This window comes from Dermochelys coriacea, chromosome 2 (assembly GCF_009764565.3).
Source record: "Dermochelys coriacea isolate rDerCor1 chromosome 2, rDerCor1.pri.v4, whole genome shotgun sequence".
Taxonomy (NCBI): domain Eukaryota; kingdom Metazoa; phylum Chordata; order Testudines; family Dermochelyidae; genus Dermochelys; species Dermochelys coriacea.
The window spans coordinates 5506954-5525087 of record NC_050069.1 but is presented as its reverse complement, the minus strand read 5'-3'; the positions used below and the strand labels follow the sequence as shown (position 1 = coordinate 5525087).

Below are 18134 nucleotides of genomic sequence, written 5' to 3'. Positions count from 1 at the left end.
CAACATGTCTCTGCAGTTCAGATGCCACAGCAATTTTGTTCCCTCCCTAGGTATAATCTAGCTCTGTTGTTCAGAGCAACGCATCCTTAGCCAGTGCAACAGGCCATCAATAAACTCTTTTTATGCCAAGATTAATCCCTGACTGGTACAGTACTTGCACAGAAGGAATCAGTATCCATAATGCCAGCATGACATAGGGCTGACTTCAGATTAAACAGGCTTCAGCAGTAGCTTCCAGTTAGTGTTCTGGGAACACACTGGCTTTTTTATTATTATTATTATATTTTATTAATATTTTTAAGCTCTTCTGTTGCTCCAGATCATTTGAGCCCCAGGACTCTCTCAATTCAGGAGCCCTCCCAATCTCTCATTATCACCTCCTATTCCCTAGAGAGGAGATTATGCTGTAATCCTGAAGTTCATCCAGACCTAAAAAGATTAGCCGCTGCTTTGGCCAAGGACTAATTACAAAAAAAAGCCAACCAAACAGACTAGATCCGATGCTCGAAGGGCTTGTGACAAGACTTGTTTGTTTCAGCCTCACCAGGATTGTGCTTTGATCTAGCTCAAGTAACAGCAGTGCAGCTGTGGCAGCAGGAGAGGTGGCATAGGCCAGCCTCCCAAGTACAAGTCTGTCCAGGACCCATAGCACATACTGGAGTGGCTAGCCTGTGCCACCACCCATGGTGCCCTGGCTCCACTGCTATTGTTACCCTAGCTAGCCCAAAGCTAGTTTGACTGTTTGTTTGCTGCAATCACCCCTCCTGATCTCAATGTAGCCATACCCTCTGTATTTGTGACCATGGAATATATCTCGGACACTTTTTTTTATTTCATGCCTACTTTAAAAAGGAACTAAGGAAACTGGGAGACCTAGAAGGTGCCCAGATATCACAGTGATGGGTGCAGCATAACCCTAGAGCTGGCCCCAAAACTCGAAATTTTTCATATGTTTGGTGATTTTGTAGGCTGCCCCATTAAATACACAGGCCCCCTGCCCTGCATTTGGATCCGTTAGTACAGAGGCTCTAGTGTAATTAAAAACACCGACCCTTTAAATTGTTGGAGCAATGTAGATCCAAGTGCTGCTGCAGACAGGCTATCCAGGTTCTTCTCTCATCTGCCTGAGAATTTCCAGCTATTTATGGATGAGTAATGCTTTGAATACCCCACTGAGCCTTGTGTACACCTGCTTGTTTCACACAGCCGTTCTGATGCTGACCTCCCGGAGCACGAAAAGGCCTTTGTCCAGTTCCACGTCACCGTGCCGGAGGGACCATCGCTTCGTCTTGGTGCTGCAAGACCAGAAGAGCGAAGGAAATTGGGTAACTATCCTGTCAGGCATTAGCCAGGAGACAAGTTTTGATGCATAAAAAGCCCCAGTGTAGTCCCGCTACTTCCCTCGTGTGGACAGCATCCATGAGGCATGGTGAAGACATATCGAGAAATCATGTTCAACACGCTCCCTGCCCCAGTTCTGCCTTTTCCATGGTGGTAGCTTGAAAGGGGCCTCTTCTGGGAAGCTGTGACTGGAACATGCCAGGTGTCTTCCTTTCCTTAGTCAGACTTTTAACTATAAATCCTACACCAGCCAGGTATGGGGGATATTTATCAGGCAGGGTGTCTTGGAGGCTTGTTGCCTCACTTCTCAACACCCAATCCTGCTTGATGTCTTAAAGATAAGACCAGGGCATGAAAAAAATATGTACTCCTTCGCTTTTTCCTTGATTAAGTCCATAGACTTCTGTAGAAATTTAAGCTGTCATTAAAACCAAACAAAAACAAACAGGTTTTAGATTTTCTGGTTGCAAAGACCCTTCCAACCATGACTGGATGTAGCCTCTGTCTTCCTGAGCCTGCAGACATTTCTAGTGCCTCAGAGCCCCGAGAGCAGTATGAAAATGAAAAGATCCTGTCACTTTAACTCTTCCGGTTGGAATTCTATGATAGAAGCAGACACTACAGCTACTTTCAGGGGCAGGGTAACAGACATTCTCCAGTGGCTGTATCTGTGAGAGGAAATAGCATTTTGTGGGGTCCTATGTTCTTTCTCAATAACGCTGCATTATATTTGCTTATTTTATACACTAAAGAAATTTTTCTAACTGCCAATGCTGCAAGGGCCCCTAGGATCAGAGAGCCAAGCTGGGCTCTTTCTAGCTCACAAATAGCCAACAAAAAAAGTTCTGCACTTGGTGCTTAGTTACAAATACTGCTGGTGATGCATGAACCAGAATGGAATCCAGCTCTCTAACGTAGTGGGGTTGGCTCTCCAAGGCTAATTGGAAGCAAAAACAGGAAAGTTTACTTCACACCATTGAAGTCAGTAGTTTTCACTCGAATACATCCCAGGAGAAGCTCTAAGTGTAGGCGCTTTTCAGAGTTGGGCTCACTTTAATGGCCCTCTTGCACTGCATTCAATGGGTTTCTTTCACAGGATGTAATGAGAGTTGGATTGGGCTGCGAGTCTGTAGTGGAACCCAGAACTTGAGCGGGAGTGTCTTAGCATTAGGCTTCGAACAGCATTAGACTTTTATTAGTAAATGTTGGGAAACATTGATTTCACTGTATGCACACAAACTGCCAACTGTTTCCATCAACGATGATCACAATTTACAGCTAGGCAAAGTAAGAATATGCTGCTTGAGAACTTATTAGAGTTTAGGGGTTATTTACTTTGTCAACATTACATGTCAAATAGACAGTGTGCTTTAATGGCTTATAAAGCTTTAACTTTTTGAATCTCAGCATCTACTCAGGTTGGCAATTTCCCAGGGAAAACTAGGTTAGGACAGAATGCTGGTAAATGCAGTCTAAACTGGAAAAAAAAAAAAAATTATTTCTAGAATATACTAATGCTCATTACTAAAAATATTTAGCAATTTGATGATGATTTGCAGTAATGTGGTCTGTTTTAATTTAAGAAAGGAATAAGACCAAAAAAAATCCTCAGCCTAAAACTGTAATCTATTGTCTTGGCTACCCTCAAACTGAAACTTTGGAATCTGGGAATTCCCCCTTCTTTGTTTAGCTATGAAAATTACATGTTTGCTTACCAAACAAAGAAAGGGAATTCCCAGATACCAACACTTCAGTTTGAGGTAAACTGCAAAACTAACTGTCTGGTCCAGTACTGTCTCTTGATGTGGCTGCTGACGTGCAGCAGTTGCAGCTCAATTCAGTACAGGAACTCGTGTCAAAATATTTCAACTTGAGCAAAAGTGGACCCCAACTCATGGCTATTTTGAGGAAGCTACAAAGATGGCAGAGGTTTCTTAGATATAGAAATGGCAAAGAAAAAGTGATCAGGTAGGCAGACTGCATAAGAAACATTTGCAAAAATGCAGTGGAAAGAACAAAGACACCCAGACCAATGACTTTGGTTAAATGCACTTGAGTATTAGACTGTGAGGATGAAGGTACTGATAATACTGCACTGCCATTTCCAAGTACCTCAAAGAAAGCCAGGTCAATTAAAGAAGTCAAGGAGGAAGAGTCATGGCTTTCTTTGAGTGATGCCCCTATGGGTGCTCCACTGTGCGTTCAGCAGTACCCCCTGCACCCAGGTTTGGAGATCTTCGTCAGCCATGGTTGTTGGACTGCACATGGGCATCTTCTCTGTCTCATGCTGTGAGCAGACGTGCATATATAGCACTGTGGGTTTCCAACTGCCCCCAGTTCCTTCTCTAACCGCCTTTGGTCTCGGATGGAATCCACAGCAGAGCCTGCTTCTCCTTTACGTTTGACAATGCCTTACCTGTTGGAGTTTTAGTTCTTTCCTTCCGAACTCTCCCAATTTAAAAAGAAAAAAAAATCTCCACTTTTCCGCCTCCTCGTTAGTTTGTAGTTTAGGTTTCCATTTCCCGCTTCCTGCCCTTCCCAACTGGGGAGCTTTTCCCTCACTCTTATGCCTGGTACTCCCAGATTCAAGAGGGGCGTATCCTGCTAGAATGCCTTCCCAGTAACTGACAGTCACCTGCAGTACATTCACACCCTGGGGAAGGGACACATCCCACAAAAGTGTGTGCTCACTGCAGGGCCAGAAAAGACCGGGGCATTTGCTTGTGACTTCTCTTCATGGAGATATTACTGTGTCCAGCTTCAGAACCCAGCCCAAACACTTCCCCTTTACAGCCCTCACACTCTGCTAGGTCGTCTACTGACCCGTTCGCTGTGTCCTTCCAAAATAAAATCTTCTCCTCCCCACTCTAACATGAAGAAACAGCTCCCTCGTCACCTACTGAGACACCGCCTGCCAGAACTCCATCCCCAATGAGCTCAGTTGCCTCAACATCCTCAGAGAGGGGACATAGTTCCAGGTCCCACCTGAGTACCTCTCATACTGATGTCAACCAACAATCTAAAGACCCTACTCTGGCAGATTTGCAGCTCTCGGCATTGTCCCTAGATGTTAAAGACTGAGATGCAAGACCTCTGAAACCAGGTGTACCAACCAGACCTACTCTGGGCATCACAGCGCCAACAAAATTGCCAGCAACCCTACTAGCGCCGGCATCTTTTTCAGCACCTACTATGTCCTCGGCACCAAGAAAATCTTCAACCCCATGAGCTTTGCCAATGATGCTCTTCCCTCCTCCACAGGAGTTTTGATACCTCAAAGACATGTTTGTCTCTGAGGTGCCTGAGTCCCCCTACTCCTTGAATGTGATCTACCTCCACTGCCATCCTCGTTGCCAGAATCACATCACTGTTCCCCGAGGATGGCACTTGTCTTCCCTAGCGATGTGGAGGGGGAGGAGTACTCAGTCTCACAAGGCCTCTTCTATACATTACACGCAATCCACCATTGGACCAGGCCTCTGGTAAGTACCACTATGGATGCAACCCTACATGCCACTCCCTCAATGTTGGCCATACTGGGATCCTTGGGCTATGTATAGAGAGCAGTTTGGGAACCCTCCCACGGACCAGATCCAAAGGCCTTCACCTTCATCAGTCTCTCGCCTCTTCCCATACTGGAGGAGGAAATTCCACTGCTGCTCCACTTCTCCTGATGAGGCTGTCATGTCTCCATCTTCTACTGCATATGATGATTTCAGACACTTTCAGCAGTTATTTTGCAGTCTTGCAGACAATCTTCAGATTCCTCTAGAGGAGGGGAAGGATCAACAACATAAGCTGCTCAACATCCTGCACACGTCGTCATGCTCCAAAATAGCTCTCTCTCTCAACCAGGACCTTCCCAATCCTGCAGAAGTACTCTGGCAAACCCCAGTGTCCATTCCTCTGACTTGAAAGTGGGCAGACAAAATGCTATGGTCCCATCAAGGACTTGGAATTTCTTCTTACTCACTGCATTCAGAATTTCATGGTTCAATGGAATCAATGCCATGCAAGAAAATACCAATCTTGACCTATACACCGTGATAGAGACTGGAAGCGACTGGATGTAAAGCTTATTCAGCCGCTACTCTCCAGTTTCACGTTTCCATTTACAAGGTTCTCATGGCTAAATATACTGACATTAACTACTCTAAAATGCAGGGACTCTCTGCCAAGACCTTCTTGATGAAAAACTGGGACAACTCCAAGAGCTCATCTCTTAGCCCATACAGCTCTGCAAGCCTCTTTAGACTCTGTGGACACCACCTGATTCATAGAAACTGCTGCTGTTATGAGGTGGGTATCATGGCTGCACCTCTTGTAGTTAGTACCTCTTTAGAAAAGCCCAATAGAGTTTGGCCCCAAATTATTTGCGGAGTGTACGGATGACTCCCTATGTTCCCTTAAGGATTTCAGGCAACTCTCCACACTCTCGATATTTACTCTTCAGTGCCAAAGAGATGCCTGGGGAAGTATCAACTTCATCCATGACCCCGACCACGGTGTTATACCTCAAAGCGGCAATATGATACCCAACATCAACAGAAGCTACTTACCAAACACAGACCTATGACTCCCCAGGGGATACTTCTCTCACACCTCCAACCAAAACAACAATTTTGAAGATGTGGATGAGGCCCCGAGAAGCCTTCCTCTGTTCCAGTCCTATCAACCATCTTTGACATCCCACCAATTTGGCAACCTTCTAACCTCTTTCTTCCCATCATGGTAGCTAATTACCTCAGAAAAGTTAGTCTCTAAGGTGCCACAAGTACTCCTTTTCTTCTTTCAGATAAGTTGGTTTTGGAGGTCGTCGGGGAAAGTCATCCCTTTCCTATCTATCCCACCCCACCACTCTCCCTCCCCGTCCCTTTTCAGGGACCCTTCTTATGAACCCATCCTAGGAGAAGAGAGAAATCATTTGTGATTGGGAGCCATAGAACCAGTCCCACCCCAACACAGAGGGAGGGGTTTTTACTCTCATTACTTTTTCATCCTAAAGAAATCTGGTAGATGGAGACCAATCCTAGACCTTTGAAACCTAAATACATTTATCAAACTATAATGCTTCAAGATGGTTACCCTCTCCATTGTTCTCCCAGTACTGGAATAGGGGGATTGATTCTCAGCTGTTGACCTCCACGACATGTACTTTCATATCGCCATACATCCCGCCCACAGATGCTTTCTCCAGTTCATTATGGGAACCGACCACTATCAGTATAAGGTACTGCCCTTCAGACTGTCGACCGCCCCTCATGTATTTTCTAAGGTCCTTGCAGTAGTCACTACCTCCCTACATAAAGAGGGCATCGTCATCTTTCCATACTTGGACGACTGTTTCCTCAAGGCCCCATCTGAAACTGACGCCCTTCTCACCATCCATATGACCACAAACCTTTTCTCAAGCCTCAGCCTTTGCATAAACCTGGAAAAATCTACATGAACTCCAGTGCAGAAATCGCAAGGCATTGGTACCTCAGCAAAAATCCAAATTTTTTGCCATATTTACTTGCATTTAAAGTACAAGAAGCTTCAAATCCAAATCAATGTTTTTGTCCACTATCAAGGAAAAAGATTCTCTTGTCGCAGATTTTAAAAAAAAACCTGAATATTTATATTCCATCCAACTTCATAGAACTGTTGGTGCAATTGCATCAGTGTCCAGCTAGTTCAGCAATCACAGAAAAAAAAATCTCTTTTCAAACTTTGTATACATCAATTCAGAATTTAGGAATAGGCTTAATCTATCTGCTGCATCAAATTTTGTCTCTTGCTATAGAATGCAGGATGGCCAAATGGACCTGGACTGCTAGTCTACGACTTGGCATGCTTCTGATTGCTCAACACTAAAACCCTACAACTCTGCATTATTGTTTTCATATAATAAATGTGTTTGACTTTTTTGTTTATATAAATATTGAAAACTGAAATGAGTCACGACTTGTATAACTTCTTCTTTTGAGGACAATACCAGACCAAAAATGTATAGACCTTATGATGTTCAGCAATATAATTACGCCCACTAGAATTATTTTTATTCATACAATCCTAAATTTAATCTCTGAATCTATCTTCTTATGTAACCACAATTAGTTTTCGTTACATATTCAAAGTGTAACGTATGTATTTAATGAAGCAGTTTTCAAAATAGAAAATGCCTTAAAGTGGGACAGAGTGGTAAAAACCAGCTCTGGTAAACACCATGCCATCCCTGCTTCTGTTTAATAATTTGTCTGACTCCTCCCATAACGCCCCTGAACTGAAAACTTAAATAGATAAAAATAGAAAAAGTGCTTAAAAAATAAACCAGTATTATCTATCGAAAGCAGAATTTTTTTATATATACTAAGTCGGTTTATTGTTCAGGTTTAGGAAAGAGACCCAAGTACCTAGTTGTCTTTAAAAAGCTATTGAATATGGCTCTTATCACATCAATGGCCTGTGGTGCTTTCCAAGTCTCTCTTAACATAATGCGATTCAGTAAATCCAAGCAGATTTCTCTTAAGTGCAAGTTTCAAATGCAGGTTGACTTCTGGTTTTCAGGTTATGAACCTGATCACAGAGGATACTGGGAGGCTATAACTCCTATCTCTTGCTCCCTTTGATACTGATTGTCATAAAAAAGGCAAATTTATCACTTGCTTTTTCAGCTACATGGGTGTTGTTTTTTTATTCTATTCTAACAACTATCCCTGAAGCAACTGGAACAATAGAAAGCCTGGGTTTTAAGCTCTAGTTTGTTATATCTGCTTTGCCTCTCCCCACACACCCCGTTTTGGGTCATTGTGCATCTAAGCCTGCTATGATTTAGAAAGCATGAAAAACCAAGAGACAAAGACCTGCTGGGAATAAATTCATCTTCAGCCCAAGGCTGGATTGTTCCCTACTAGCTGCTTTGCCTAGTTTAGTTTTGAAATGTTCCAAGCAAGAGGGTTTAGATCTTATCATCATTGTACTAGTGAGACAGACGAGAACCCTTAAGTGTTCCCAACAGAACATCACAAACCAGCTATTCCAAATGACGTCTTGCTAAGATTTAGTGGGCCAGATTCACAGCTGGTGTAAGTTGGTGTGTGGCTCCAGTTGATTTACACCAGCTGGGAATCTGGCTCTGTTGCTCTTCTCCACCAAGAAGACAAGCTGGCCCTGTTAATTCTTATAAATAAAGGAAAGCAAAGACCCCAGTCTCTGCTCTTGTATGTTCCCAGGGTGCAGAGGTTAAAACATATCCACAGAAAGGTCACTCTTTCCTTTCTCACAAAAGAGCAGTCTTCCTTGCCACCTCTGTGGCGCATTGGATTGTAACTTCAATGCATTTAGACCAGTGGTTTTCAACCTGTGGTCCATGAACTCTTGGGGTCCTGCAGACTGTCTAAGATTTCCAAAGGGATCCTCCGCACCCTGCATTTGAAATTTTGTAGGGGTCCACAAATGAAAAAAGGTTGAAAACCACTGATTTTAGACCAACCATGTAAGATGTTGTACTACCTTGTCAGGAGTCAGCACACCTTCATCTTCAACGAAGTAATATTCTAGGCAGAAATGCCAGTTCAGATAGTTGACTTTAGTTCTAAAACATGACTTAAGGCTCTCTGGGGAGTGGAGGGAGACTCTTTTATGTCCCAATGTAAAGATTAATTAGAAAGCAACATAATTATCTGAGAACTTTTCAGGACATGCCTAGGCGTGTATATTTCTTAATTGCTATTATCTTTTGACTAATCCTTTGATCACAAAATCCGGACAGACCATCCCTCTGTGTTTCTGTACACGATAGGAAAAAGCAGGAAGTCCATCATAGCACTTACAAAACCAAGTTCACTCCAGTGTCCAAGAATCTATGAATTCCAAAAAGTGGTGTGTATTTTTAATATAGATTGATCTGTTAGATGGACAGAAAATGAAAAATACTAATTTTAATGAATTTTTCTCCTAGTAGAGAACAGGGCCTAAACATACTTGCCTTGTTAAGATCCTACAGAACAAATATTCACTTCTGAGAAACGTATAGCATAGAACCTGGTATGTCAGGTTCTGATCTCTTACACCTGTGTAAATCCAGAGTTAATTTACTGAACTATGTTCCCATCATGTATCTTTAAAGTGGAGCTACCATAAGATTGTCAACAAAAGAGTTTATTCTGTGGCTTATCGCTGGCCACAGGTAGCTTCTTGACTCTTTTTGTATCTGTGTTAATAAATTCACGGTTTAAAGCCAGAAGGGATTTAGGGACCTAGTCTGACCACGTATATAATTCAAACTTCTAAAGCCCACACAGTTACTCCTGTAAAGAGCCCGATAACTTATTTGGCTATAGCAAATCTTAAATGACACGTCCTAAATTGTAACTGAACCCATGTTGGGCTGAGCAATAGCCCTGCATGGGGGCACAGGGGGAAACCCTATACCAATAAAGAATTGAATTGAAAACTCCATGTCGTTGCCCAGGCCCATTGAGCACAACTATTCCTGTGAGACATAGAGGTGAGGCCTGCATGTTCATGATTGGTGCTACCTCCACTCAGATCAAGATGGAGCGTTGCATGCTTGGGCAGGTCTGTACTGCATTTGGGAGCTGTGATTGCAGCCTGTATAGGCCCTCCTGACTTAGCTTTGGTCGAGCTACCTCACCAAAAGTAACAGTGAAGTTACTGGGACTGCTTTCTGCTGATCTGCTAGTGGCTTGGAGGGAACATACTGCTGCTTGAATTATCTGTCCTATCAGTGATGGGTGTGTTATGAATTTTGTACTTTATAGGCAAGGCTCATTTGAAAAAAGCTATTATGCGACACGAGGAAGCCATGAGGATCCACAGCCTGTGTAAGATCCTGAGGAAGATGGACATCCTCCAGGAGGTCCTCGCCTTCGCTCACAAGCGCTCGCTTAGCAAATACTCAGAAATCGATCATGAGGAAGACTTCTTCGAAACCGGAGATGCTCCCGACATTCATCGTAAGTGGGGAGCACTGTTGACAGTCTTCTTACGGTGTCTTTGGTCCTTCAGGCTCCTCCTCCCTTAGTCCTTTTCTCTGCTAAATTATCTCCTCTCAAATTAAATTGGCGTATGCGCTTGCAGGAGCCATGTTGGGAGAGTTATTACACATTGATGATGTCCTAAAGATTCAGTTTTGTCGCAGACCTGTGACAGACATGGTATAAAAGCCTAGTTCTTTCCTCCGTTCTGAAGGATGAGAAGAATTTGCATTTTTGTGGCACTACTAATCCAAGAAATTTGATGCACTTCATAAATGTTAAGCTACATTTCTTTCATCTACCCCACCACCTAAGTGGGTATGGAAGGTACTTTACAGACAGGGAAACTACAGCACGAAGAAGGGACATGACTTGCCCAGGATCACACAGCAAGCTGGTGGCAGAGTTAGGATTAGTCACAGACACACCAGATCAGATGGTTTGTTTAATACGTTCTGGTATTATGCAGCAATTTCCTGAAGCGCAGTTATGTGGTGATGCAAATTGTGGGCCAAGCCATCAGCTGGAGTAAACAGGCATGGCTCCAATGACTTAAATGGAGCTAGACTGGTTTACACCAGCTGGGAGACTGGGCCTGTCATGCTGGTCTGTCACCTGAGCAGGGTTGGGCTTTTTCTACTGAATACACTGTTGCTGTCCTGACATTACTAATCATATGTTACCATAGCACCTAGGAGATGAGTTATGGACCAGGTCCCTATTGTCTAGGTGCTGTACAAACACAGATCAAAAAGATGGTGCCTGCCCCAAAGAGCTTACAATCTGAGCATAAGACAAAAGGCAACAGATGGATGCAGACAGACGGGGCAGTACAAGGAAATGGTATTGGTCAGCATGATAGGCTGAGTCTGCTTGGCCCCTAGATACCTACATAAGCAACAGCTCCTGGGTCACTTGTGCGGGAATGGAACGTCTTTGTTTTTTCTTTTAGCCAAAACGAATCAGAGACCAGAAATAAAGTCTCCCAACTTCTCCCAGGTGAAGGTGACCGACATCTTCCATAGACTGGTATGTAACAATGATGAGAAGAAACAGGCCAGCATGTGGGCCAGCGCCTGATCCTATCAAAACCCATGATGAAATTGCTGAGAGACCATGCAATGGGGGGACCATTGCGTGTAGCATCTAGAGGCTTCTGGGTGATGCTCTGAGCAGCCCCGCAGGCCCTGAGAGCTAGTCTAAGTGACAGTGTCGCTACAGGCAGCCCGTCTATGGGTACAGCTACACTCGAGCTGAAGGTGTAATTTCCAGCTCAGGTAGACTCGTGCACCAGTTTTCATTGAGCTAGTGTGCTAAGAACAGAAGTGTAGCTGCAGCAGCCCAGATAAGGACGTAGGATCCTGGGTGGGACTGCTTGGGGCAGCTCGCCCATCCCACCACCCATGCTGCCGCAGCTCCACTGCAGCGTTAGCTGGATCAGAATTAGCATGCCTTCGTCTGCCCAAGCTGGAAATCGTCCTCAGCCTGAGTGCAGACCAACCCTAATGCAAAACCAGTAGGTGGCACAAGGTTTAATTCTCTTTGGTATGTTGTCTCCTTTTATTTCTTGGACGGTAGAGGATTTCCTAAAGCAACAGTGAACACGGCCCAGTGTGGGCTGAGAGCAGTTTCACAATATGCAGTTGCCTCAGCTTTATGGTAATAAATCTTAATTATTTTTTGTGTGATCCTAGTTCCTACAAGTCCCAGCCAGGGACCAGGATCCATTGTGCTAGGTGCTGTACAAACCAAGACAGGACTGAAAGACAATCCTTGCCCCAACGAGCTGACCACTTATGTACAAGACAAAAGTGGATACAGACAGACAGCAGTCATGGGGGAAGCTGACAAAGCCAGCTCAGTGAATCCTGCCATGGGAATTAATGGGGACACTTGAGCCTTTGTCACCTCTCCTCATTCAGATGCTTCATCTGGGAACTAAGCAATGCTCCTGCTGCTTCCAGGCTTAGGAAGGCACCTTCACTGGCAAAGGGAGAGGGTATGATTTTAAAATGAGACAAAGGCTGCCTGTAGATCCATGCCACCAGCAAGCCAGTGTAAAGCTAGATGAAGGTTGTGGGGATGTCGGCCAACATGCTAGCTTCTCAGACTGGTTCCAGAAGGCTTCCCATTGATTTAGTGAAGGCTCTTGGTGTAAGTAGTGGCCAGCAGCAGTTGTGCCAGTGTGGCAGGCACTTCCCAGCTCAGGGAAACAAAAGGCTTAATGTCAGCCTCTCCTTCTTCCCTAATGTGATCCCGTTCGCAGTTGTTAATTGAGTAGCATAGCATGGCCAGTTTCAGTGGAACAATTTGTGCAGAGTACCCAGGATGAGTGTAGCACACAGCTTCCAGGGGTACTTCAGAGCAGCAGAATATTACAGGCATCTGCACCCCGGACAGCTTGGCAGCCACAGCAGAGGAACCAGGGACACTTGCAACTCCTGCTGAAGCTGAGGGAAGCTTTGCCATTGAATTCATCGGCAGTAGGATCTGACTTTAAGGATGAAATCCATCTCTGTGCAGAGGGCTGGCACTGCCCCGCTTTGGATCCATGTGAGCACCACCTGGACTGGTTTTGCAGATGGTGGATTTCATCCTCCATGGCTACTAGATTGCAGTTCCCAGACTAAAGTCTTGAGCTAGAGCCCACGCATCCCATCCCCCTGGTGGTGGGACTTTGTTGTCAAGGGAGGGAGTTGAAGAGTCCATTCCATGCACTAATGGTAAGTAGATCTGGGTCTTTGTGGTCTTCTAATTTTGGCTGAAGGTCTGAGTCTAACCACAGACGTTCTTTAAATTGACAGAAGCTCCCAGTTTCTGACAGCTGCTTTCGATGGCTAGGTCTTGCACTCCCTCCTTGCACGGAATGGGTTGAATGTCATTCAGTTAAGCACTGCCAGCCCCAAAATACCTCCCTGGCTTTTGGGCAACCGAATGTTTGCAGTTTCTCTGACATCTAGTCAGTGTATATGCTGCTTGGTGGGCACAAACCAGGATTGTCTGCGGAAGACGCATGATCCAGCTTTGCTCTTCCTTGAACAATGAGTCAGTCAGTGGGATCTCTGTGAGCCAGGGGTCTAGGGCTGAACCGTCAAGAGGACCACTGCTCTGAAACACATTGTCATATGTCTGTTTGTCCAGGGCCCTCTGTCAGTATTTTCAGTCAAAAACAAGTGGTGCCCTGCAAGGCAAGTTCACCTGGCCAGAGGGGAAAATGGCTTTGGATTGACGCTCAGAGGGGATTCTCCTGTCCTGATTGCGGGAGTGATACCTGGGGGCTGTGCATCCGTAAGTAGCTAATGCTCACCTCAGTGGAGATACAGACAGAGTTAGTAGCATCACCGCTATTCAGGGGCCTGACATTTCCCTGTGTGAGACCACATTCTCAGCTGCTAATAACTTGGGCCAAACTGGAACTGTTTGGGCTGATATTTCCCATGCTGGGTGTCAGTCTCAGACTGAATCCCCCCACACCCACCCCTCTTCCAAAAAATATATTCAGCCCTTTGAGGATGAGCTGAGGGAAAATTCTTTGGTATGCCCACGTTAAAACGTTTTGGAGACTTTTTTTTTTCTTTGGGAAGCTTTAGCGCCTCCATGCTTTGGAGCAGACACTTGAAATTTGGAAGGAGGGTTGGCCTTTGTGTCAAGGATGCATCTTTTGTCATCCACATGAAAGTCCTCCCCAATCTGGCTGAGTTACAAGTCTCTGAAAAATCATATTTGGCACATACTCAATAGAGACTCACTAGAACATCTCAGCTTAGTTCCCAAAAAATTCTGTACACGCTAAGCATGCTCTAGCGCCCAGGGCTAGTGGGACTGTCCCTGCAGTTGCAGTTCATGTTTACTTTGGGCTCTGCTAGATCCAGACACCAGAACTGAGAGCAAGGGGACTTTTTCCTGTGTTCAGTGCCCCCACAGGTAATGTGCCGTGAAAAGGGGGGCAGCCACCTGAATCAAATGTAGAGGGGACCAGAACTGGATCCAGGGAATCCGGGGGAGTAGCCCCAGACAAGGAGTCTTGGGGATGGGAAGACGCTTGTACTGGAGGCTGGCATGGTGGAGTGTGGGAAGGGACATTGGACAGGCAGCAGAGATTGGGACTGGCTGGACAAGGGGACTGGAAGCTGGGGATGGGACAGAGAAGCCTGGGAACCGATGAGGGGGAGGAGAGGGAGATGTATCATAAATAGAGCCAAGAGGTGGGGGAAGCATTGAAGCTGACTGGGCAAAGAGACTGAGACAGGGAGCTGGGGTGGGACAGAGATACTGAAATTGGATGAGGGGCCACAGAGAGAGACTGGGCAGACTACATGAGCAGAAGATGGCTGGAAGCTGAAGTGGGGGGTGGGGTGGAGGGATGAACAGGGGTGGGGATGGGGGAACTGAGAATGGCTGGGGAAAGAATTTGGACTGGGAGTGATGTGGGGTGGTGAAGGAACAGAACAGATTGAAAGGGAAGGGCTATAAGGGGTCAAGCTTGGGGGAAATGGGCAGAAGAGCTTCTCAAAGGAAAAGCCTTCTGGAGGGGCAGGGATGGGGGGGCAAGCATAGGAGGACGCACAGAAATAAGCCTGGGAGAAGAGCATTTATCTATTGGATCTTTTGATAGGGTATTTGAAAGATCAGACTCGTAACCAGTAATGTTCTGTGTATTCACTACTGGTCTCATCTGGTGCCCATTGTATCAGTGGGAGTCTTTGGGCATTGGACTGGGCTCTATGACCCGCGTCTTGTAAGTCATGTAAGCATGTGCTTTGCTTTAAGCTCTGTTGAAGTAGATGGAAACTACTTATAGCTTAAGTGCTTTGCTGGATTGGACCTACCCCAGACTTTGCTAAAGTAGTCTCCTTTAATGCCTCTGCAAACTGAATTAAACAGGCTGAGGATTTTCCTGAGTTAAACAGGCTGAGGAACATATCCATGCTTCAGATAGTCCAACTGGAGTCCTAGGGTCATGTTGTATTGAACTTTGGGGAAGGAAATGCTGAGCCTCTGCTAGTTCCTGAAAGACTTGTTCTGTAGCCATGCTGGGATATTACAGGCTCCATTTGGCCAAACATGCCTTTCTTTACTCTTTTGCAGGAAGCTGGGCTAAAGGAAGGAGACTACATAGTCTCTGTGAACAGTGAGGACTGCAAGTGGTCCAAGCACGCTGAGGTGGTGCAGCTGCTGAAGAGCATCGGGGAAGAGGGTGTAGACATTGGCGTGGTAACCCTGCAGAGTTCCGATGGACAAAACTTTGTAATTCACCTTCTTGCTTTGTCCGGACCTTAGCAGAAGCCCCTTAGGTGGATGTGTATAGGGAAAGCCAGGGCTGGCAAAGAGAAGCTTGCTGAGATCAACCCAAGCTGGGTGATGCTTTGTCTCCAGGATACTTTGGGTAGTGGAGTCTGGAAACAATAAAGCATGTGGCAGATTCTATCTGAGACCTAAGGGCATGTTTACACTACAAACTTAAGTCAACCTATGTTAGGTCGACTTACAGACAGTGCAGTAATTAATGTGGTGGCTGATGTCCACACTGTCCTCCTTCTGTTGATGGTGCGTGTCCTTCCCAGGAGCGCTTCCACCAACTGAAGGAGGGGACGGTGTGGGGCTCTCAGCTTCCCAACAGGAGCCCAGCTGCTGGCCAGGCTCTCAGCTCTGCTCCCCGCCAAGAGCCCAGCAGCCACCCTGCCTTCTTGCCTCCCCTCTCTCCGCCAAGAGTGGTGGGCAGTTGCCCAGGCTTCTCTTCTCCCTGAGGGGGAGCTGGGTGCTGGAAGCCCAGGGGCAGTGGGGAGCAGGGAGCACAGGCAGATGCCAAGCTGGGAGAGTGGAAGTCATGATGGGGGGCAGCCAGACTGTAGCTGGAGCCCAGCACCAGCCCCAGACGCTCAGTTTCTGTTTGTCAGTTTCTGGAGCTGTGAAATTGGCAATGACAACCAATAGCTGATGTAAGTAAGGCAGCGTCTACACCTACACTGTCACCCTAACAACACTGACATAAGCCCTATGCCTCACATGGACATAAAGTTATTATGTTAGTGTAATAGGGTACTTACATCAGTGGGGAGCAAGGCTGTATGTGTACGCTGACATAAGTAGGTCAACGTAAGTTACCTTATGTTGACCTAACTCTGTAGCGTAGACCAGGCTTCAGTGGCCCTGTGGGAGTGTAGAGGGACCGTTCTGGGAGCCAAAGCTTTGCTCTCCTCTGAGTGAGGGCTTGACTTTTCCAGAGGTGCTTGAGCTCCCATGGCTCTCAGCTCCCTGTTGACTTCACACTTTTGAAAATCAGGCCTGAAGCTTTGCCTTTAGAAACATCTTGGGTTTTATTCTCCTTCTGATATGTTCTCCATGGGCTGGCCTAGAGACTGGTTTCTGGCACCAGGCTGTGGGAGATTGAGCAGTCCATTTTCAATTGTGGTCTCTTGCTCCCTAGGCCAGTAGTATCTGGGGGTCTGGTGACTGTGGGGAGATGGGAAAGAGTGGGTGCACTCTGGTGTTCAGGTGCCCTGTGGTTAGTTAAGTAGAGACGATGGCTTGGAGGCAAAGCCAGTCTTGATTGCTCAGGATTGAGGTGCTGCTGGTCAGGCAGATTTAGGGTCAGAAGGTGGTGCCTGGAGAGTGGGGACTGTAAAGAAAAGGAGGAATTCCCAGGATTCTGAGCAGGACATGGGGAAGAGCACATAGTTAAAATAAAGTGGATAGTCAGCAGCACTGACTAGTGGTCTGAGCACAGGACTGCAAGCCTGGAGCACTCCAGCCTCAAGTTAGTCTCCAGGCTGCTTTGGCGAATCCCTTAAACTCTCTGGGCCTGATTCTGCTGCTGTTTGCATGGAAGCACACCAGTGTGTAACTAGTGCAAGGTCAGAATGGGGGTGAAACTTACCCAGACTCCTGGAGCGTTGGGAGGACTGACGTAGTGTTTGTACAGCACTCGAAGTGCCAGTCTCTGGATGTGTTCAGTACTGCAGGCCATGCTGTTCCTACAGCACATATGTAAGTGGCATTTCGCCACATACAGCATTGGCCTTAATAAAAGCTGTGTGTTCATTTCTATTCCTCCCCTCTCGGGGCTATATCTTACACTCCTGTTTTAATTGTTTCTGGCAGGCGGACAGGAGGTCGGTAGCCATGTCATCGGGGGGGGTGCTGCTGAAGAACAACAAGGAGAATAGCAGGAAGAGCCTCATGAACAGCAAGAGCGCCAGCACCTTGCTGGCCTGGAGCAAGAAGAGTAAGCGCAGCAAGAGCAGCGCTTACAGCCTTCCCTTCACCACTGTGGGAGACGAGTCCATGTACTGAACCCTCGGCCTGGCTGGGTCCCGGCTTATTGACGTTAACTCTTGGCATTGACAGGAGGAGAGAGCAGCAGTTACTTGGCACTGGGAGCTACACTGGTGTCATTGCAGTCAGTTGTTCTAGCCCCAAGGAAGGAGAAGACTCCAGAGCTGATCCTTGGTGCCTGTGGAGCATGGCATCAAGCTGGGTTCTTTCCTAGCAGAGTGGGCTGACCAGTGTAGAGCTCTTGTTGCTGGTGACCAGCAGGCTCCTTCATCTGAGCTTACATGTAAAAAGTCCTCCACTGAATGATTTGGGTAGGGGAGGGACTGATTTTTTTTTTTTCTGGCTCGTACTCTAGTACCAAGATGGCCTTCTCACTGGCATCAGTAAGTGCTGGTATAGTCAACACCAGCAGGCAAACCAAATGCTGTGAAGTTCTGTACCATCTCTTAGGCCTTGATCTACTGCGTAAAAATCCTGTGCTCATGGCTGCCTCCTTAGCCAAGGAGCTCATCAGCATGAATACACAAAGCAGGAAAT

At 46.2% G+C, this 18134-nt stretch overlaps 1 protein-coding gene across 1 annotated transcript in view; it reads left to right on the top strand.

Moving 5' to 3' along the window:
- RHPN1 (rhophilin Rho GTPase binding protein 1) overlaps positions 1-17722 on the top strand; it is a 54446-nt gene extending 36724 nt beyond the window's left edge. The window contains 6 exon segments of the mRNA XM_043507244.1: positions 1207-1325; positions 10107-10301; positions 11275-11351; positions 13464-13610; positions 15411-15569; positions 17424-17722. Of these exon segments, the coding sequence (XP_043363179.1) occupies positions 1207-1325; positions 10107-10301; positions 11275-11351; positions 13464-13610; positions 15411-15569; positions 17424-17615 (889 nt within the window). The 3' untranslated portion in view covers positions 17616-17722.
- Positions 17723-18134: the final 412 nt, after the last annotated feature.